At 53.6% G+C, this 22,618-nt stretch overlaps 1 protein-coding gene across 2 annotated transcripts in view; it reads left to right on the forward strand.

The window, feature by feature from the left end:
- The window catches only part of NPTN (neuroplastin), a 45,920-nt gene that overhangs the window by 22,028 nt on the left and 1,274 nt on the right, over positions 1-22,618 (forward strand). The window contains exons 2-7 of one of the 2 annotated variants that reach the window (XM_077785854.2): positions 3,819-3,987; positions 7,375-7,469; positions 13,475-13,608; positions 14,226-14,499; positions 22,084-22,105; positions 22,429-22,502. In XM_077785854.2, coding sequence (XP_077641980.1) covers positions 3,819-3,987; positions 7,375-7,469; positions 13,475-13,608; positions 14,226-14,499; positions 22,084-22,105; positions 22,429-22,489 — 755 coding nt within the window. In that variant the 3' untranslated portion in view covers positions 22,490-22,502. The remainder of the gene's footprint in view (positions 1-3,818; positions 3,988-7,374; positions 7,470-13,474; positions 13,609-14,225; positions 14,500-22,083; positions 22,106-22,428; positions 22,503-22,618) is intronic. The other variant, XM_077785855.2, reaches the window with a different exon arrangement.

A 22,618-nucleotide genomic window follows, 5' to 3' on the forward strand; every position in this document is an offset into this window, starting at 1 on the left:
GGACCACGCTGCTCCAGGCTCTGCTCTGTGGGACCACCACGCTGCTCCAGGCTCTGCTCTGTGGGACCACCACGCTGCTCTGGGCTCTGCTCTGTGGGACCACCACGCTGCTCTGGGCTCTGCTCTGTGGGACCACGCTGTTCCAGGCTCTGCTCTGTGGGACCACGCTGCTCTGGGCTCTGCTGTGTGGGACCACGCTGCTCCAGGCTCTGCTGTGTGGGACCACGCTGCTCCAGGCTCTGCTCTGTGGGACCACGCTGCTCTCAGCTCTGCTCTGTGGGACCACGCTGCTCCAGGCTCTGCTCTGTGGGACCACCACGCTGCTCCAGGCTCTGCTCTGTGGGACCACGCTGCTCTCAGCTCTGCTCTGTGGGACCACGCTGCTCCGGGCTCTGCTCTGTGGGACCACCACGCTGCTCTGGGCTCTGCTCTGTGGGACCACCACGCTGCTCCAGGGCTCTGCTCTGTGGGACCACGCTGCTCTGGGCTCTGCTGTGTCAGAAATCTGGAACAAAGCTAAAGCCAGGGGCCTCATAAAACGGGAAAGCTGGGCAGGACAGAACTCACCTCCAACCAAATATGATTAATGCAACGTTCTCTGTTTATTAGAGAGAAGATGGCAGTTTAAATACACTTCTACATAGTTTACAAGGCACTCTGACTGGCAAGCTAACACTGTTTACCTTTGCCTTAAGGTGGTCAGGCTTTTCACACTGCAGCTCTGCTCTGCTTTACACTCGAGTATCTCATTACTTTGTAGTTTCCTTAACATAATTTCTAAGTGCGCCACAACCGAATTCTCACTGCATCAGAGGCTTTGAGGCCTCATCAAGGCTGCTAATCAGGCCTAGTCTGAGGGGTAGCTCAATTCTCACTCCAGCCATAAATCATGCCCTCTCTCTCTCAGAAATTCTGTGACACAAACCCCTTATTGCCTTGTGTGGGACCACGCTGCTCTGGGCTCTGCTCTGTGGGAAATGTGGAACAAACCCCTGAGTGCCTTCCCGTGTGTGCTGGGACAACCCAGCTGCTCCTGCCAGGAGAAGGAACCCGTGGACATCAGCACCCGCCTGAGCCTGCTGGAGGGAGAGGAAAAGAGGGGTGAGGTCCCCAAGGTGTTCCTGGAAGTGGAGCCCCATCCCTGAGCCTGCCTGAGCCCACTGGAGGTGGAGGAAAACAGGGACGAGGTCCCCAAGGTGTTCCTGGAAGTGGAGCCCCATCCCTGAGCCTGCCCAGACGGCCTCAGCTGCTCCATCCCGTGTGGCTGGGAAATGGGAATTGTGTGGCTCAGTGGAGTTGGAATTTCCAGCTGCTCCATCCCGTGTGGCTGGGAAATGGGAATTGTGTGGCTCAGTGGAGTTGGAATTTCCAGCTGCCCTGCTGCGATGCCAGAGCCCCCCAGAGCACAGCACTCCATCGTGGCCTCTGCAGAGATCAACTTGCTTTTGAAAATCTGGCACCCAGGAACCACCATCTGCCTTCCACCTCATTCCGGATTTGGAACCAGAATTTCACTTGCTGGGGTTTTTTTATAGTCGCTTTGCTTGGGTTTTAACTGTAAAAGCTGAGCTTACATAAAATGGGCACGTCAAGTGATGTGTAAAAAGTGATTTTCTAGGTGAGCATCCTCCTTTGGCTGCTGCTGTCCCAGTATTCCAGTTGTAGTTTGTCTCCTGCAATGAAATGAGGAGACTGATCCATCAAATTTGCTTTTTTAATAACTAAATCAAAGTAACGTAAATGCAGGTGAAGCTGGAAATGAGATTTACAGCTGCCTTCAGATCTGCTAAACTAAAACTGAAAAGGTTGCAGGTCAGTCACTGAGTTACTATTTCAGGCACACTCCAGAAATATTCCCAGAGCTCTGGCAGTGTTTTTGTGGGAATGCAGATGAGCTCTTTGGGGGTGGAAAAGCACATGGGGCAGGCCAGGAATGGTGCATGATACGGGAATAACACAATTCAGGGCCCAAACAAACCTTGAAAGGATAAAATGCCCAGGGAGGGAGAAAGGAGGCAGAAAGAGAGTGACAAATGTGGTAATACAAACAGCAGCTGCAGTGTTGCTGCAGTTAAGGAATGATTTAAGGAGCAGGATTTCCAAAAAGGATATCCAGGACTGGAATGCTGCAGGTTATCAGAGGATGGGTGTTTTTCCTCCCTGGGCATTAATCTAAGGATGTGCCACGGGATACAGGGATGTTCCTTCACTGTGTGGAAAGCTGAGGTGGTTCTGACACAGAATTGGGATTTTCTGTTCTCTCGTTGTGTTTCATAACTGCCTTCCAGAGGCTCCATGGATCATGGATTTATATCCCAAACTTGCCCCAGGGCACAGCGGAGTTTCCCTTGGATGACTTGGAGAAATCAGGGAGATGTCTGCTGCTTCCTCAGCCTCCTGCATCCGGAGGGGAATCTGGGATCAGTCAGGAATTCATCCCAGGCAGGGCACACAGCAGCATTTCCACACACACAGCCTCTGGGGTGGCCTGCAGGCCAAGCTGACACCAAAAACCTTTTTTTTTTTTTTGAAGACTAGCAGCAAAAATTGTGAAATTTTTAAAAACTGCCACCCTGTGTCAGGTGGTTTTCCACAGAACGCTTCAGACCCGAGGCGAGGCACATGCCCTGCAGCAGAAAAGTCTTTTTTCCAAGTTTGGGAACAAATTCTGTGACACGGAATGAGCCAGCTGTGTGTGCTGGAGAGCAGCAGCTGAAGGCAGCGTGGGTCTCAAACAGCAGCACGGTGCCCCCTTTGATTTTAGGATTTCTGAAAGGTTTTGCCCTAAAGATTGGGAATTTGGTGTTGCCAGGTGAGGCTGTGGAGTGGAACAGCCCCAAAGCAGCCAGCAAAGTGCAGAACTCCTGAGCTCTGCTCATGTCTGGGGCCGTTTTTGTTCTTTGTGAAGGTTTGTGCTGGAGGCTGCAGCTGTGATTTTAGCCTGCTCTGTGTCCTTACGTTTCCCTGTCAGGTTTTGGGCGCTGCTCTCAGCTGTTCTCCCTCAGCCTCCTGCCTCCCCATTCCACCCACCAGGGAACTTGTGCCATGTGGAACCTCCTGGCTGCACCTGGGCCCACAGCAGCCCTTGGCCAGGGGCAAATCCAGAATATTACTGAGAAGCTTAAATTGGAGCGCTGTTGATATAAAAAATGGGTTTGTTTGAAACCTCAAGGAGAAGAATTCACAGAGTGACCAGGATGGAGGAGACCTTGGAGATCATCGAGTCCAACCCATCCCCAGCACCTCAGCTGAGCCCTGGCACCCAGAGCCACATCCAGGCTTTGTTAAACACAGCAGGGATGGGGACCCACACCTCCCCGGGCAGAACATTCCAGAACTGTATCACCCTTTCTGTAAATAACTTTTCCCTAATATCCAGCCTGTATTTTCCTTGAGGCTGCGTCCTCTGGTTCTGTGAGTTCCTGGAGACAGAGCCCAGCCCCACCTCAGCCACCTTTCAGGAGCTGTACAGAGTGACAAGGTCGAAGAGTGATAAGAACCGAGTGCCAGCCAGCAAGAACTTCTGGAGGAGTACCTGAGGCGTTTCTTTGGGGGGCACAGAGTGTGTCAGGAGCGCTGGTGTTGCCGATGGGTGGGAATTCCCAAGAAACCATTAACCCTTCGTGTCTCTCCCCAGGAGCGCGGTCCCGGGGCGCCGCCGCGGCGCCAGCTCCGAGCCCTTTGGCGTGGCTGTGCTTCCTCCGTGTGTCCCTCAGTGCCATCCCCCGTGTGGTGCCCTCCCCTGCCGCCCCCTGTGCCACCTAGAGTAGCTGTCACTGTGGCCGGGGCGGGCGCTGAGGGCTGTCCCTGCCTTGCAGAGCCGCGGATCAACGCCAGCGAGGACGTGGTGCTGCACGTGGCCGGCGCCGCCGTCACGCTGCAGTGCAACCTGACCAGCAGCCCCAGCCCCCTGGCTGCCAGCTACTGGGTGAGGAACGGCGAGGAGATCCCGGGCACCAGGAGAGTCTCCAACAGCACCGAGTACAGGTGGGTGCTGCGCTGGCCAGGGCAGCGGGGCACACCCGCTGCTCCCTCCCACAGCCCGGCCTCGCTAAAACTCTGTCGGTTCTGAGCTCTTCTCCGGGGTTCACGGATGGGTCTGTGGCTGCACATCATCCCAGAGCCCAAAGTCCCAGCTGGAATGGGACATGGGAATGGGCAGGATTGGTGTTCGGAGGTGGGGGTGCCTGGGGTAAGCCAGGGGAGCAGGGCACGCCTGGTGTTCCACAGCAGTGCCTCAGTAAAACCCTGTGCATTTGGAGTTCTCCAGGGTTCGTGGATGGGTCTGTCACTGCACACTGTCCTGGAGCCAAAAATCCCAGCTGGAATGGGACATGGGAATGGGCAGGATTGGTGTTTGGAGGTGTGGGTGCCTGGGGTAAGCCAGGGGAGCAGGGCACGCCTGGTGTTCCTTCCCACAGCGGTGGCTTGAGTCAAACTCTGTCAGTTCAGAGCTCTTCTCCAGGGTTCATGGATGAGTCTGTTGCTGCATGTTGTTCTGGAGCCCAAAATCCCAGCTGGGATGGGAAATGGGGACGGGCAGGGATGGTGTTGGTGCCCTGGGGATGGGCAGGGATGGTGTTCTGAGGTGTGGGTGCCTGGGGTAAGCCAGGGGAGCAGGGCACGCCTGGTGTTCCACAGTGAGCTCCAGGCTGGATGAGTAAAATTAAATTCAGAGCTCTTCTCCATGGTTCACCTGGACAAAAGCACACACACAGTGTGGTTTTGGTTTCCTTGGAGTGTGTGGGGTTTATCCTGCCCGTCTCCTGAAGGATGGGGCTGTCGCTGCACATCCTCCTGGAGCCCAAAATCCCAGCTGGAATGAGACATGGGATGGGCAGGGATGGTGTTGGTGCCCTGGGGAGGGCAGGGGTGGTGTTCTGAGGTGTGGGTGGGGTTGTTTGGTCACAGCACTGCTGTGGGATGATCCCAGACCTTGGCTGGAGCTGGTGGGATGCTGTGCAGCTCCCTTGGTGGTGCCCTCAGGCTGTTCCCTCTGTGATTTTCTTGCCCTGTCTTTTCTTTCCGTCCATTTTCCCCCTTGATGCTCAGCAAATCCAGCTTCCAGTTCCATGTTAAGCCAAGCTGAGGAGCACTTTAGGGATGTTTGAACCCCTGCTGCCAGCAGTCCCTACAGCAGTTTCTGTCTCTAGAGGGGCCCTTTCCCCTGCTTCACTGACACAGGATTAGGGGCTGTCCCAGGTGGTCGTGGCCTTTGCAAAGCAGCCTCTCATCCACAGCAGTTTGGAAGTTGGGTTTGATCCTGGTAATGATTTGTCCTTCTGTTTTCCCTTTTAGCTCACTTTGCATTACCTGGGTAGTTTTGCAATTAAAAACTGAGTCTCATTTCCTTCCATAAGTCCTTCCTGTCCCTCCCTCAGAGTTCAGCACTGGGCCTGAGCTCTGGGGCTCTGCTTTGAGGAGGAATCAGTGCAGGGCAGTGCTGCTCGGGGCTGCTGGGAATTGCACATCACTGCCCAGCAAGGGCCAGGCTGGATTTCCCCTTCCAAATTCCACTGGAAGGAAGGAGGATTTAGGCTTGGCTTCAGTTTGAGCTGCTGGGGAAGGAAGGAGTGAAGTGAAGAGGGAGAGCACCACAGTCCCCTTTTCCCCAGGGAATGGGGGCTGTGGGAGCTCCCAGCACTCCAGGGACAGCTGCAGAAATCCCAGGTTTCCATTTGCAGATCCCGAATTCCTGAGCACTCCTGGGCTGCTTTGCTGATGCTGGAGTTCAGGCTCTCTCTGCTGTTTGGTTTTACTTTGGATCTGCCCTGTTACCATGCCTGGCTTACATTTTAAATCCAAGAATTCCAGGTTTTCTCAGTGAAAAGCAGGAACAGCATAGCTGTGGTTAACAGAGTGTGTTTACCTCCCCCATTCATTTATATTTTGGTTTATATGTTGGTTCATCTTTTGTATTTTGTTTATTCCCCTTAAACTATTTTTTTCAGTCACTTTGTTTTGCTGTGTTTTTGGTGCTTGGAGCTCAGAGCTGGGTGCTTTTATCATCCAGATTTTAGAGATTAAACTGCTTCAACTAAAAGTCCTGCCTCTTCCAGCACTGGCAGTGGAATGAGCCTCTCCTAACCCTTCATCCAGCTGGGGGTGGCTGCTCCTGGCTGCCTGGGGAACCTTCAGCTGGGTCAGTTTGCAGCTCCTGAATTTTTGATGGCAACCAGAGCCTGGGGAGAGTCAGACAATTCCACCTCGTCCTTCTGCTTGTTCTGAGCATCGAGCCAGCAGAGCTCAGAGCCTGCTCATGGACCTGCTCTGCCATCAGAGAGCTGCTTATCAGAAATTAATTCACTTTATAACGTCAGATTTGGGTGTGTAAATGCTGTCAGCACTCGGACTGAAGTGAGCAGCTTTTTCCACGTGTCTCAGCAGTTTCCACGTGTCATTAACTGATTTTATTGCAGGGTTTGTGTTCTTCTGCGGAGGCTTTTTTGTTTGAGTAAAAAAGAACCAATACAAAAGGAAAGGATAATAAGCAAAAGAATTAATAATAAATTGATGAATGAAAAGGAATAATTAGAAAAGGAATCATTAATAAAAAGGAATAACTAGAAAAGGAATAATTGCTATAAAAGGAATAATTCATAGAAAAGGAATTACTAAAAAAAGGTGTCTTTGGAGGGAGGAAAGGGTTGCTCAGTGGGGGGGTGGGCGTGCCCTGGTTGCAGCAGCAATGAAGGGGTGCTGTGAAGGGGTGTTAATAGGGGTGCTGTGCAGGGGTGTTCATAGGGGTGCTGTGAAGGGGTGTTCATAGGGGTGCTGTGAAGGGGTGTTCATAGGGGTGCTGTGAAGGGGTGTTAATAGGGGTGCTGTGCAGGGGTGTTCATAGGGGTGCTGTGAAGGGGTGTTAATTGGGGTGCTGTGAAGGGGTGTTTGTTCATAGGGGTGCTGTGAAGGGGTGTTCATAGGGGTGCTGTGAAGGGGTGTTAATTGGGGTGCTGTGAAGGGGTGTTTGTTAATTGCGGTGCTGTGAAGGGGTGTTAATTGGCGTGCTGTGAAGGGGTGTTTGTTAATTGGGGTGCTGTGAAGGGGTGTTAGTTGGGGTGCTGTGAAGGGGTGTTAATTGGGGTGCTGTGAAGGGGTGTTAATTGGGGTGCTGTGAAGGGGTGTTCATAGGGGTGCTGTGAAGGGGTGTTTGTTCATAGGGGTGCTGTGAAGGGGTGTTCATAGGGGTGCTGTGCAGGGGTGTTAGTTGGGGTGCTGTGAAGGGGTGTTAATTGGGGTGCTGTGAAGGGGTGTTAGTTGGGGTGCTGTGAAGGGGTGTTAGTTGGGGTGCTGTGAAGGGGTGTTAATTGGGGTGCTGTGAAGGGGTGTTACCTGCGGTGCTGTGATGCAGCTGTGCCGTGTCTGTCCCTGCAGGATCCTCAAGGCCCGGGCCGAGGAGTCGGGGGAGTACCTGTGCGTGTTCGTGTTCTCCGGCTCTCCCGTGGCCAACGCCACCATCGAAGTCCGAGGTACTGCTGCAGCCCTCCCTGTGCGCTGTCCCCTCCCCTGGCCCTGGGGTGGCACCCACAGCACAGGGGGCCCTCAGCGTGCAGAGCCAGCCTGGGTTAATAACCAGGAATCATCATTTACTGTCATGGATAAAAGCTGATTGTGTGGGAAAACCTGCCCACGTTCAGAGTTGGAATAGCCGTGCGTTTGCGGGCACTGAAACACCTCTGGGATTTGGGCACCTCCAGGAGCCTGAAATTAGGAAGAAAAGCTGTGAAATGGGCAAGTGTGTGGCTGCGGGGGAAACACAGAGCAGTGCTGGTGTCAGGGAATTCCCAGGGAATTCCTGGAGGGCTGAGGTTGGGAATTGGTGTGGAATTTGGCAGGGATCGGGCTGGGAGGATCCATCACTCTCTGGGAAATGGGATTGCACCACCCTGTGCCTCTGAGGAGCTTGGCTGGGTGTTCATGGTGCACAGGTGGAGGGGTTTAATTTTCCTTCTTTTCCTTTTCTTGGGGATTTTTTCTTCCATTCCGCCCTTTTGCTTTAATTGCTGAATCTCCTAATGTTACCCTAATTAAAATGTAAATTTCCTGCTGGCTCCTCTGAGCTGCTTTAGATGACAGACCACCCCTGGCGAGGGGAAATGCAGCTCTGGGAGTGGAGCAAGACCCGTGCCAGCTCTGCAAACCCTTTGGCAGGGTTTTCCAGGGGCTTGGCCACTGCTCTGCCAGGCAGGGCCACCAGGAGAGCTGGGGGTTCACTCTGGGCAAGGAAAGGAATTCCTGTGATTGAGGTGTGAGGAGAACTGATCCCACTCACTTCCCAAGGGTGGTTTACACCGAAATGCTCCTCCTGGGAAGTGCATGGTCGTGGGGATTGGAGCAGATGTGAGATCAGTGACACCACCCGGGTGTTCGTGCACCTCTGTCATTCCATATTTACCTGCGTGGTTGTGTTGGTGCTCAGGCAATTGCACTCGGATTTAATTGTAATTACGCTGATTGTAATTACAGTGCAGCTCTCTCTGCTGATGTACAGGGAAAGGAGGGTGCTGAATGCCAGAGTGCTCCTGCTCCAAAAATAGGGATTTTGTGTCAGCTCGTGGGCAGCTTCCCCAGAGCTGGGGCAGGTAGGGCACCTCCCAGGCGCTCTGCCCCTGGAGCAGCCTGGCCTGGGGCAGTGTCCTGCACACTGCACGGGCCCCAGCTCCCTCACCCAAACCTTTCTGGCATGTTCAGGGCAGAGGTGTGAGAGCAGCTGGAATTCAGGGTTTGGTGTCTGGTGCCTTTCCTGGGAGCTCAGCCCAGGGCTGCTCTGCTGGGCTGCTGGGGGGGCTTGTTCCTGCTCAGGACCCCAGAGCTCTGGGGGCAGCTCCGAGCTGCAACCCTGAGGCTGAGCAAACGCTGGGTTTGGGAACCAGCAGATGCTGGGTTTAGGGAATGCTGGATTTAGGGAATGCAGCAAATGCTGGGTTTAGGGAATGCTGGGTTAAGGGAACCAGCAAATGCTGGATTTAGGGAATGCTGGGTTAAGGGAACCAGCAGATGCTGGGTTTAGGGAATGCAGCAGATGCTGGGTTTAGGGAATGCTGGATTTAGGGAATGCAGCAAATGCTGGGTTTAGGGAATGCAGCAGATGCTGGGTTTAGGGAATGCTGGGTTGAGGGAACCAGGAAATGCTGGGATGAGGGAACCATCAAATGCTGGGTTTAGGGAATTCTGGGTTGAGGGAATGCAGCAAATGCTGGATTTAGGGAATCACTGTATTAGGGAACCAGCAAATGCTGGGTTTAGGGAATGCTGGGTTTAGGGAATGCAGCAAATGCTGGGTTTAGGGAATTCTGGGTTTAGGGAATGCAGCAAATGCTGGCTTTAGGGAATTCTGGGTTTAGGGAATGCAGCAAATGCTGGATTTAGGGAATCATTGTATTTAGGGAACTAGGAAATGCTGGGTTTAGGGAAAGGGGCCCTTGGAGCAGGGATCTTGTGTCTCCTTTTCCTTGGCACTGGAGCAGGCTGGGGTGCCCAGAGGTGATTTTGGTGGGGTGTGCTGGAGCTGCCAGGCCTGGCCAGGGCACCCCTCCTGCCCCCTGGGAGGGGATTTTTGATTGCTGCATTCCCACCTGGGGGATCCCTGCAGTGCTGGTGGGGAGCTCTGGAGGCCTGAGGATGAAATTGGGAAATGCAGCCCTGCAGAGCTCTGCAGTGCTCTGCTCTTGCAGGATCCTGGGAGAAGGGGAGAGGAAACAGGTTCTGAAGGACCTTTGGAATTCCCCTTCCTGCGAGGCCTTTCTGCCCTTGCCTCACCAGGGGATTCCTCCTGCTCCCTTTGCACCTCCCTGTTCCATCCTCCCCAGTGGCTCCTGCTCCTCAGTTCCTGGCTCCTCTCTGCCAGTTAAATTGGGCATTCTCTGAGCACAGCTGCATCTTGGAGTGAGCCCCAAAAATCCTCTCACATTCCCCCTTCTCCTGGTGCCTTCAAGCTCCAGAGGGAGACGGGGATTGGCATCATAACCAGAAAAAGAAACTTTCCAGAGCCCCTGTTCAGGTCACCCCTCAGACATCCCAGTTTGCAGTGCAGGAATATTTTTAGGTGCTTTGCCCTTGCTTTAATTTTGTCTCTTAATGGGAAGCTTGAAGGTAACTGGGCCATGGTTTGGAGGTGTCACACATTTAAATTCCTCTCCTTTTCAGCTCCTTTCAGAGCTTGGAAGGGCTGAATGCCTCCTGTATATGAGGAAATGAATTTTCCTGGCTGTATGACCCCAAACCCTTCAGAAAGCTGCTGCACACCGAGTTCTGGGGCTGTTGGGAGCGCTGGAGCCCCATGGTCACCCTGCAAAACCCCTTTTCTCCTCTCAAAGTGATTCTGCTTAGAATTCCTCTCATGCCAAGTGTGCCTGAATGTCTATTTATTTTTCCTTTTTTTGGTAGCAGTTAATTTCAATTAGCTCTGCTTCCTTTTGCTCTTTGCGAGGTGCTTCCAGGATTTTTCCCGCTCCACGTGCAGGAATTCAAACCTGCCTTTGCCAGGGGCCTTCTGCTGCTGCCAGTGATGCAGCAGTGGCAGAGCAGGTCTGAGCAGAGAGGGGCAGAGAGGGGATCCTGCTGCTTGAGAGCTGAAATCCAAATCCCAACAAAACCCACCTCACCCTGATGCCCTGAGGAGCTGGAGCAGAGGCTGGATACAGTTAAGAGGAATAAAGTGGATTTTTATTGAAGAGCCTTCAAAGGCCACACCCAGATGGCTCCAAGATCAAAGCAAAACAGAGCTTGGTCATGAGATCTCACATTTTGATAAGATTTAGTCCATTTGCATATAGGATTTAACTGTCCAATTAATAGCTTCAAATGATGAAGTCTCATCCTCCTTGATTGCTTGCCTGCCCTCTTCTTTTCATGTTGTTTATGCTCTGGGCCTGAAGTTTGAAGAGCTTGTCCTTGAGTCTCCAGCTAGAACAGGATTGTTTTGTCCTCACCAGCCTGTGAAAAGATCCCAGTAACACTCGATATAAAGGCAAAAGCTGCACACCAGCACAGAACAGAAAAACTTAAAACCTAAGGAATCAGCCCTGGGCTTTGGCTGGCACAGAGCAGAACGGTGCAGGGAGCAATCCTGGCTTGAAAAGCTTCCCAGGAAAAACCTGGCTGCAGGGATATGGGGCCAGCAGGACAGAGTTTGCTGCACGGTTTGGGAGAGAAAATGCTGAGCCCTGAAACAGCAGCGCTGCCCCGAGCTCCCTGGGTGCTCCAGGAATAGCCCTGGCCCAGCAGAGGCAGGGAGGAGCAGAGGTATTCTGGGCACTGCTGCTCTGCTGGGATCACCCCTGGGAGCTGGGATCAGCCCTGGGAGCTGGCCTCTCCTTGCAGCAGTGTCACTGTGTCACCCTGGAGCGAGTGGAGGTGTCCCAGAAAGTGTTCCCTTGCCCTGCCCTCCCTGCCAGCAGCCTGACAAACTGGGCCAGCTGGGAGTGCTGGCCCTGTCGCCATTCCCAGGCTCAGCCCTGCTCAGGGTGGCACTGGAAGCCAGCCCTGAGCTGCTGAGTGCCACTGCTGCTCTTCCTCGTGGGAATGTTCCCGGTTTGCAGTCCCTGGTGGCATTCCAGCAGTGCCAGCTCTGGGATCGTGTCCTTGGCACCGCCGGGCTCTCGTGTCCCTTGGCTGGAGGAGGCTCACCCAGCTCCTGCTTTAAGAAGGTGCCAGGCCCAGCAGGGAAGTGGTGGCACCTTTCAGTAAGTCCCCAGATGCTGTTGCCCTCTGGAGCCCTCATTATTTGGGATAAATGCCATTTTTCTCTCTGAGGCTGGGAAGGACATGGCAGCTGTTCTACAGGGTGCTGCAGTACCACAGGCACAGCCATTCCCAGAGCTGATTGATTTCCTGCCTGAAGACCTGAATTCAGCTCAGAAACTCCCTCTGCTCTAGGTGTTCTGCCCCTTGCAGGCACAGGGAGTCTGGGGTCACCTTGCAGGTGGGGAATGTTCCTCCCAGCTTCTGGCAGCTCCTTTCTGTACAACACCTGGGGTTGTCTGGGTCTGGTGCCTTGTGCAGCTCAGGTTTTATGTCTGATGTGGAAAGATGCATTTTGGGTGTCAGTTTTCTTAAATAAACCCCTTGGGTTTGTTCTTGGCCTGTTCTTACCTATCATGGTGTAGTGGTTTTGGCATCATCTTGGAATGAATGAGTTGGCATCTGGCTGAGCTTCATGCTCTGGGTCAGGACTCCTGCAAAGCCCAGGGAATGCCGTGTTGGGAATGCTCTTGGAATTCCCGTGGGCACTTGGAGAACGCCTGGAGCCTCTCCTGGTGTGCCTGTCCAGGTGAACACACACCAGCAGGAGCTGAAGCCCAGGCTTTGCTCCAGCCATGGATTTTCTGTGGTTCTCAATCTCATTCTCACAATGCTGTTACTGTCCAAAAAAGGATCTGAGGCACGGGATGCTCCCTGCATCAAAACCCCTTTGACATGACACAGTAGGAAGCACGTCAGCTTGCCAGGCATTTTCCCAAAGATTTGTGCAGCAATTTTGGCAAGAGCAGGCTCAGCTGCTGTCTGCTGGCACGAGGGGTTTCGTTCCCTTTGAGCAGAGCTGTGAAATTCCCTCATTCTCGGAGCCTGCAGCTGGAATGGCTGGCTCTGGGTGTGCAGGTGCAGGGATTCTGCTGGTGCTGCAGGGAAGTCTCCTGCAGGAAATCCCAGTTTCCTGAGCAGCCAGGCTGCCCCGGGGTGGATTAACAGCTCAGAGCTGCCATCACACATCCAGCCACGTGTGCTGGAGTGAGGAGCTGCAGCTTTAAAGGTGGGCCCTGGGGCCATCTGCTGGGCCAGGGGTCAGCCCAGGCACTGCCCTGAGCCAGCCTAAGCTGGGGAGGGTTTAGGGCTGCTCCGAGGGACAAACACAGCACGGGGCTCAGGGCTGTGCTGAGGGACACAAACACAGCACGGGGCTCAGGGCTGTGCTGAGGGACACAAACACAGCACGGGGCTCAGGGCTGTGCTGAGGGACACAAACACAGCACGGGGCTCAGGGCTGAGGGACACAAACACAGCACGGGGTTCAGGGCTGTGCTGAGGGACACAAACACAGCACGGGGCTCAGGGCTGAGGGACACAAACACAGCACGGGGTTCAGGGCTGAGGGACACAAACACAGCACGGGGCTCAGGGCTGTGCTGAGGGACACAAACACAGCACGGGGCTCAGGGCTGAGGGACACAAACACAGCACGGGGCTCAGGGCTGAGGGACACAAACACAGCACGGGGTTCAGGGCTGAGGGACACAAACACAGCACGGGGCTCAGGGCTGAGGGACACAAACACAGCACGGGGCTCAGGGCTGTGCTGAGGGACACAAACACAGCACGGGGCTCAGGGCTGCTCCCAGGGACAGACACACAAACAGTTGTTCCAGAACATCCCTCGGGGTGGGAATGCAGGGCTTCCAGGGAGCAGGAGAGGGATTTGGGTCCAGGTGAGTGAAAGAAGCCTGTTTGTACTTAAAGCTGCTCTGCTGTCTCGTAGCCACTCCTGACATCACTGGGCACAAGAGGAGTGAGAACAAAAACGAGGGCCAGGAGGCTCTGATGTACTGCAAGTCCGTGGGCTTCCCCCACCCCGAGTGGGTCTGGCGCAAGAAGGTCAATGGGGTGTTTGAGGTAAGGAAAGGGTCAGGATGTCTCCACCTGCCCAGAGCCCAGAGAGGGAGGAAAGCAGCACCCTGGGGTTGGGGGTGGGCTCTGGAAGGAGCTTTGTGACTCCTCAAAATGTGAGTGAAGGTGGATATTTTGGCAGCAGTGAGGATGGTTGCTAACAACTGCAAGATCTGATTTACGAAACGTGATTTAAAACCACATTGGATTATAAATTCCTCCAAGTTTTCTGGTTGAGCTCACAAGACTCAATATGAGGAGGTGGCAGTGATCCCTGTTGGAGCTCAGGTGATCTGTTTGTTCCGTGTAACCAGTGATGTAGTGAGCAGGAAAATGTGAGCAGCGGTGGGAATAGCAGAGAGGAGCTGGGGATTCCCAAGCCCTCCAGGCCAGCTGTTTCCTGTTGCTGCAGGGATTGGATGGATGGAGCCAAAATGTGAAGCAAATGGCAGGGTGGGACGAGCGTTCCCTGCTGAGTGTGAGCTGGGGGTCTGAGGGAGTGGCCGGGTGCAGGGTTCCCTTCCTGGTGCTCGCAGAGGCAGCAGCAGGCCCGGGCTGATCTCCTCCCGTTCCCACAGAGGCCTTAAAGCTGTTGCTGGTTCCCACCCTTGTCCCTTTGCCAGGACATCAACAACTCCTCGGGCCGGTTCTTCATTTCCAACAAAGAGAACTACACCGAGCTGAGCATCACAAACCTGCAGATCAACGAGGACCCCGGCGAGTACCAGTGCAACGCCACCAACCCGGTGGGCTCGGTGTCGGTCACCACCATCCTGCGCGTGCGCAGCCACCTGGCCCCGCTGTGGCCCTTCCTGGGCATCCTGGCCGAGATCGTCATCCTGGTGGTCATCATCGTCATCTACGAGAAGCGGAAGCGGCCGGACGAGGTTCCCGACGGTAAGTGCGGCCCGCGGCGCCGCTGAGCGGGCACGGCGCGGCCGCGGGACGCACCAGCAGCCCGGCCTGCCCCGCTGCACGCCCCTGCCTTCCTCCTCTCTTCCCTCTCCGGACGTGAAGCCCAGGGCTGGATTTCGGGGGGTCTCGGGGGTGGGAGGGGGTTGTGGGTGTCTGTAAAGCTTTGTTGCGTGAGGGGTGGAGCGCTCCCATCTCTTCCCTGAGCGGCGCTGTCCGTCCGCCCCGAGGAGCGTGGGGCAGCGCAGGGGCAGAGCTGGCAGCAGCCTCACCCCTGGTGCCATTCCCTCCTCGCCGTGGCCCCGGGGTCGGACACGGGGCAGGGGCTGAGAGGGAACGTTGCACTCAAACCAAGCCATCGTTGCACTTCAAGGGATTGGGGCTGCAAAGGTGCTTCCAAACTAAAATGTGTGCAGGGTTCAGAGATGGGGGAGGGCTCTTACTCTGCTGTGTAGCTGAATCTCTAGTTAAGGAATGCTCTGGAACCTGTATCTGTTGTAGCCACTGATTAGATTTTATAAAAATAGGGCTTATTATCAGGTTTGATGGTAGCAATAATTAATTAATCTGTGTTTGGTATGTACAACTAGTAGTAACTTTTATCTGTGAGCCTCTCCTGCACACCTTCCCCTGTGTACAGCTGGGGAAAGGGGCAGCGTGAGGCAGAATATTTGCAAGATCCATGCTGAGAAACAGCCTTTAATGTGCTGCTAGCAGCTTACTCCAGTGTGTGGCGAGAAAACCTCTGCGAGCACTCCCTGGGAGAAGCAGCAGGAATGTCGAGGTGCTGTAGGAACACGATGGATCCAGGCACGGACAGGTGGAGGGCAGCGTGCTGGAGTGATTCTCAGCACCGCCCCGGGCTGGCCAAGCCCTTCCCAGTGAGAGCTGTTGGCAGCTGGGCGTGGCTGTGGGGCTGCAGGGGGCATGAAAACAGAGGTGTGAGGCAGTGATGTGTGTGGGTGGGCACAGCCACCTCCGCAGGCCTCGTGCAGCTCGTAGAACACAGCAAACGGGATAACGGGAGAAGGGCCGAGGCTTGGATCAGAACTGGCTGAAGTAGTGCATCCCTAGAGGAAACCAGCTTTGGTTGTGAGCCTTGAGTAGCACTTACTAACTGCTTACAGAGCATGTGTGGGGGCTGCTCTCAGGGTGGAGCCCCCGGTTGAACCCTAGTGCATGGTCTGTGCATCACTAACAGCTTCCAGTGGCTCCGGGGCTTGTCCTGCCCTCAGCGTGGCCTCGGGGACCTCACCAGCCTGGAAAACTTGGAACAATTCTCATTTCCCCTTGCACATACCCACCTCCACATCCGTCATTACAGTTCCTCCCGTTCAGAATTTTCATTGGATGAAGTTTCACAAGGACCAAAACAAGGTCTTGGGATTTGATACACAAATATTCCCTGCAAAGAGCCCCACATGGACTGAATCCAGCAGGAGTTGGCCTCGGTGTGACCAGATCACAGCACAGCCCCTGTGCTGGTGCAGGGGAGCTCACACTGGAGGTGAAGAGTTCACTGCCTCTTCCCAAGGCAGGAGTTTTCCTGGCTGGTCTGGCCACTCCTCAGGTATCCACACGATCCAGGCTCATCATGGCCCTGGAGCTGTCCAGGATGATGAGCCAAGGAGCTGAGGTTACTCCAGTGCTCACTGGGGCCGCTGTTCTGAAGGCAGAGCCCTGGAGAGTGACATGACGCACCTCCGTGGGGGTTACATGTCCTCCCTGTCCCCTTCCCTGGAGCAGAAATCCATGCTGAGTATGACAGTCTGTAGCTGTGGATGAGGTTTGCCTGGCTGATGGACACAACCAGCATCACAGTGCCTTGAGTCCCATATTCCTTGAATAGTTGTGCATTTTCCATGTGGCACCGAAGCTTTCTGTGGTGGGGAACGGCCCGGGAGCAGGGCACGAACAAATGCACACGTGGGAAATCATCAGGAGCCTCCTGACTGCCACGTGTGGATCTTTGACTCGGGTTCTCCTGAATTTTATTATTTTCGAGACATGGTTACGAAATGCCAAAGTTAATGCTGGAATGCAGCGGCGTGCTCGGCGTTTGGGATTTCAGCTCCCTCTTCCAAAGTCACACCTCCGCCTCCGCTGCTGCGGTGAGCCGGGGAAGGAACGTCCCAGGGAGCTGTGGCTGGGCCAGCAGGCTGAGGCCAAGCACCACAGCACTGGCACCAGCCAGGATCTCTGCTGGCTTTTCCAATCCTGGTGGCAGTGGGACGTGCTCTGCTTTAGGGATGTGCTCCTGGCAGAGCTCCACGTGAGATGGTGCTGCAACAACCACTGAGTTGTTGCTGCCCTTCCTGCTGGGATGGGAATGCTCTCCTTGGACCTCTCCAAATTTAGACACTGAGATTGCTCCATCATCGCCACCATCACCCCATATTCCCAGGGTGGAATAACTCTGGGGTGCCCTTCTGGAGTCCTCAGGTTTCTGTGAGCTGTGTGTCAGCCCGGATCCCACACCGTGGATCTGTTACCCCTTCCCTCAGCTCGTCCTGCTGGGGGATGGCTCTGCTGCAGATCCCTGTAAAGATCCCGAGGGTTGGGCTGCAGGTGTTGCACCTGTGGTGTCCCCCCCTCTGCAGGTGACACATGTCCACCTCGGGGTCTGCCACCACCCCTCGGGGATCCTGTGACATCCTGGAGAGGTGTGCACAGAGAACTGCAAACGTGGCTTATTCAGACCACTCCTAAGGATTGTTTTTAAAATTTGGAGAAAACCAGCGCTGCTAAAGGTGGCCACTTCCTGTGTTCAGGAAAATCAAAGGCTTTTGGAGCAGAAGGAGCTGTTAATGAGCTGCTGGAGCACACCTTGGCTCCTTACTGGGGCAGTGCAGGCTGAGCTGGATCCTGCTGGGAGCTGCAGATGCCCAGGATGAGCTCTCACCTCGGGCTGTGCCCAGGTGATACTTTAGGCCTGGCTCAGTTAAACCTACACAAATGACAGTGTTTGGGATGTGCTGATCAGCTCCTCAGGTGAGACCAGTCTGGTGCTGAGCAGAACTGCCCAGTTAGTCCTGTGGGACATGACTGGTGGGACAGAAGCTCTGGGTGAGAGGACCCTCAGGCCTCTGGAATTTTTTTCCCCAGCACCTGGGAATTCTGCCTGGCCAGCCCAAAGAAACAATTGAATGAATTCCCTTTCCCTCAGATCCCCATGTTCTACAGGCTTCAAATGCCCTGGCTCAGCGTGCCCCATCCCAGGGAGGCTGGGAGGGTGATGGGCTCCTGGGTACACTTGGAGCAGTTCTGTGTTCCCAGAACACTTCCCAGTAAAGGTGTTGCCTCTGTTGGAAGCGCTGCCATGCTGGAAGAGCAGGGACACTCCTTTAACTTTGGCATTTCCTGACTGCAGGGCTGGGTTTTGCATGGACCTCGCTTTGTGTGTCCGGTGAGCTGCTTGGCGTGCCTCGGGCCGGGGCTGCTCAGGAGCTCCTTTGCTGACGTTTCCTCCTTCTCAGAACTCCGATTTGGGAGTTGATTCTTTTTCCTGCTGCTGGAGAGCGGGAAAAGGAACGTTGCACCCGTGAAATCCCAGTGGCATCAGGGAGTACCTGCTGCAGGGTTTGCCTGGGAGCCTGTGGATGAGGGGTTCTCCCAGCACATCCAAACCCCGTGCTGGAAGGAGGAAGGGAGGGCAGAACATGAGTTCTGGCCTGGCGAGGCAGCATCCGGCTCGCTCCCGGTGCCCAGAGAGCGGGCAGGGGCTGCCAGCTCCAGAGGGGGCTGGCCACGTGCAGCTGCCGTGGCTTGGGGCGAGAGCTGCATGAGCGTGGCATGCCGTGGCGCGTGGCTGCATGCCCGGCGGGAGGAGGTGCCAGCAGGGACTGCCGGGGTGCTCCCCTGCGCAGGGGAGAAGGGAATGGCTTTGTTCTCTGCAGTACAGCTCCAGCTGCTTGGTTTCCACAGCCAGAGCCATCAGCCAGCACCACCCGAGTGTAGCGTAGCAAAGGTTCCTAAAGGAGGGGGCTTTGTGCTGTTGTTGCAGCAAATAGTCCGGAATCGGCACAGCCCCTGGCTTAGAGGGTGTTTTCTGGGGTAAGTAAAAGTTAAAACCCCTTGGCTCCATTCCCCATAGGAATGGGAGTGGTTTGTACTTGTAAATCCATAGCTGTGAGGTGACTGGGTTATAACGTGTCCCTTTTCGTTCTTCCCCTCTCATTCCTCAGCCTAATCCAAAGACTTCCCATAAATGTGTTTCTTCTCCTGACTCTGCAGAAGCTCCATCCAAATCCCCACATTCTTTCTAACCCTCTTTTGCTTTTTTCTTGACTTTCCCTGTTCCTGCTATTACTGTAAGTAATTGAAAGAAACAAAACTGTTTTAACTGCAACCATTTACCTTTTGTAACCAGTGATTTTAGTGGGTTTTTTCCCCCTTTTATGCACATCTTTCTCTCCCACACTTTAAATTTGTCAGGGTGAGCAGATTGTGAGGCAGGTACATAATGAGGCCACAGCCATCAGCTGTTCCCAGCAGCATTGCTGTATCCCAGTGGGAATGGACACAGGACCCTGAGCTGTCACAGGCTCTGGCTGCTCCTTCTGAGCGCTGAGCTGCCCCTGGATCCCTGGCAGTGCCCAAGGGCAGCCTGCACAGGGCTTGGAGCATCCTGGGATAGTGGGAGGCGTCCCTGCCCATGGCAGGGGTGGCACTGGATGGGTTTAAAAAAGGACCTTTCCAACCCAAACCAGTCTGGGATTGATTCTTTGCAGGTTTTAAAGCGTGAGCTGAGATGTAGAATCCCTTCAGAAGCAAAAACTGGAGTTTTAGTGCTGGAAGAAGCCGCTGGTGTTTCATTTTTAACTTCCACCAGTCACAAGATTCTACCCAGGATTAATTTGATACTAAAAATAAACCCTGTAGCTTTCCAAAGGCAGTGAAACAAAGTGAGTGACATATAAAATGACATGTAAATTAAGGCTGAAAATGGGAGTGGGGCACAAAACACATTCCCATCCAAGTGGAGGATCTAAGGGAGATCTACTTGTCATCATCTTCCAGTTTTAATCCCCAGATATTTTTGCCTGCAGGGATTGATTACCTGTGTTAAAGCCAAGCAGCAGCTCTCCCCTTTTTGGCTCAGAATGTGCAGTTCTGGCACCCCGTGAAGCAGGTCATTCCATCCCCTGAGGAAAGGCCTGGCTGCAGGGTTATTGCTGTGTTCTGTGACCAGGGGGTTGTGCCCAGTCCCAGGGCAGATCCTGCAGCAGGAGGGGCTCGCTGTGGTCAGTGGGTGCTCCTGGCAGTGCTGGGGAGCACTGGGGGACCTTTCCGTGCCCTAGGTGCTGCTGACTGTTCTAGAGCAGGGCTGTGGCATTGAAGCTTCGGGTGATATTGATCTTGTCGGTTACTATGACTTCTTTTTTTTTTTTTTCCCCCCTTCAATTGCATCATACCCTTAAAAAATGGTGGTAAGTGAGAGCTCTGCATGCTTTGGAGTTTGTTTAACCTCCGCTTCAGTCTATACAACGCACAAGTCATAACGTTAACACTCTTGAAAACTTCCTCATTCACGTTCACAACTAATTTGGATTTCAGTTTGCTGTTTTGAACCTTTTCTTTAGTCTGATTTTGTACTGGTTTTTCTGTTGTTCTGTTGCCCCTGGTTTCGCTGAGGGTTCGGTCTGTGTCTGTACTGTACTGGGGATGCTTTTCCAGCACTTAACGGCTGACCGGGAATTTCCCTTGGTCTTTTTATCTCTGGTTTAGGTTAGAGATGGGACAGGGAGGAGTGGTGGGGATCCACTATCTAAAGTATTCCCAGTAGGCTTTTTTGTGGGATCTTCGTGAGGAATCACCAATGGCAGCCTTTATAAATGTGAAGCTGCTTTTTTTTTTTTTCTTTTTATTGGACAACACAAACTTGCTGATCTGAAACAAATCTTTGAGCAGAGAAGGGAAAATGGTTATTTTGTAGTGAGTGTCCACGGTGCAGTTTGATATTGCTGAAGTCCAGCCAAACAAACTCCCAAAGCAGTCGATGGTGCTTGTTGGAGCCGAGTGGGGTCTCATTGGCGGCGCTGGCGCTGGGGGCCAGGCCTCGCTGTCCCTCCCTGGCTCGTCCCGCCCGGAGCGCGGAGCTCGGCTGCTCTCGGATCCTCGATTCCCAAAGATGTTTGTGGAAGGAAGCCGTAGATTCCTCTGCTGTGCTTTGTGTTTGAGTACCTGATGTGTCTCTGTATATCTCACTGTATATACAACAGCACATTGATGTCTGGCTGTCCTTCCTGGTCCCAGTTCTCTGTACCGTGTCCGATAGTTACTGTTGCTGGTACTGGAATTCTGTGGACACCGGTGTGTCGCTAGTCTGTTACTTTGGCTGTAAAGCTCTTGGTTTGTGGTTAGTTCTTTATTTTTGAAGTATTTTTTGTTCTGGTCACTGTCTGTGCTAGCGGTGGCTTTGCCTCTCCGTTGCCTCGAGGCCCAGGTGGAGTAATGTCCCCTCTCCCTGACATTACTCCTGGCGTGTGCTCATGCGGATGCCTACACTGTAAGACTGTAATTTCCATAACTGCTTCATGTGCACTAAGCACCCTTGTGGAATCCTGCTGAGAGTTTCTCAAAGACTTCCGTGAAAAACCCCTCCGGCACGAGGTGGGAATGACAACTGTCAAGTGCCAAAACCAGCAGGGCCTGAATTGGTCCCCCCCAAAATCCATCTGTGGGAGCATTAGGCTCTTGGATTGACTCTTGTACTGTCGTGTAAATGCATTTTTGTCTTCTGTACTACAGCGTGGGAGAAGATAGTGTTTGAGAATTCCAAAAAAAAAGCCCAATTGGTCATGAGAGTTAATATAAAACATTCCTCACTGGCAGATTTCCCCCTCCCCGCCAGCTCCTAAATGAGTTTTGCCAAGGGCCATGGGCAGAACGATGCTGTCAGTCCTCTCTGCAGCTGAAGTGTGTCCGGAGGTGTTCCAGCACCCTGGTCCTCCTGGTGACACTGGATGCTGCTGCCCAAGGACCGTGGTTGAGGCTGGAATCAAGTGTTCCCCTTCAGCCTCCTCCTAATCTGGTCCCTTTTAACTAAACATTGAGAAAAATGGGGAATGTAGAGGTTGTTTCATCCGTGGGGGAAAATGAGTGTGGGGTATGTACCCTCTGGGGTATATACCAGGAGTTACCCATCAGCAGTGGAAAAATGGCTTAAAAATTTAAATACATATTAAAAAAAGTCAATGCAAGCAAACATCCAGCAGGATTTTACAACTGAACCGTTGGTTTGTCTCCTCATCTATTTTTTATGAGATTGAACCACTGGAACTTGGGGACAAGATGAGTCTTGACCATGTTGCACCAATCTGTCCGCTACAGTTGCAGTCCTTCATGACCAGCATTCCAAGTGTTAACTAAACCCATTGAAGCAACATACCTGCCATTAAACCCAAATCCAGAGCAGTAACTCCATGATCCTTGCACTCCCGACTGGAATGGCCGTTGATGCTGTAGATTGATCAGTTTGCTGCTTTCATTGCAGCCCCCTGCAAACACTGACTCTCTTTTTCTTTCCTTCCCTGTGTCTCCCTGGGTGCATCGGGATGCTTGCTGCAGATGATGAACCAGCTGGGCCAATGTAAGTGTGTTTTCAGGAAAAAAATGCTCTTTGGGTTAATCTGGGGGGGTTGTGGGAGGTGATAAATCATAGGATTGATATTGCATGTGACATTACAGATGGTGCTGGACCGTCTGGTGTGTTTCTTAGCGCTGGAGGAAAGAAAAGCAACATCTTGCTCGAAAACAAATATTGTGCTAAAATACAAAGTCTAAGACTGTGTTGTCTTCAGCCAATTAAAAGGAGGAAGTCTGAAACGCTGTCTAATGAGCTACAAGTAACGTCCGTTTTTCCTGTACCCGTGACTGATTTTTGGTGCATTTCTCTCCCATGCCTCTCTGCAGGAAAACCAATTCTACAAACAATCACAAAGACAAAAACTTACGTCAGAGAAACACAAATTAAAAATGCTCATCATGTAAGTATTGCCTGCGCCCGGCCGGGAGCGGGCAGGCCCAGCCCTCCTGCCCGGAGTGCTGGGGGCGCGGCACAAAGCCTTCCCTGCATTAAAACGTTCCCCTCAGGGAGCGCGGG

This window comes from Lonchura striata, chromosome 10, assembly GCF_050655825.1.
Source record: "Lonchura striata isolate lonStrDom1 chromosome 10, ASM5065582v1, whole genome shotgun sequence".
Classification (NCBI taxonomy): Eukaryota; Metazoa; Chordata; class Aves; order Passeriformes; family Estrildidae; genus Lonchura; species Lonchura striata.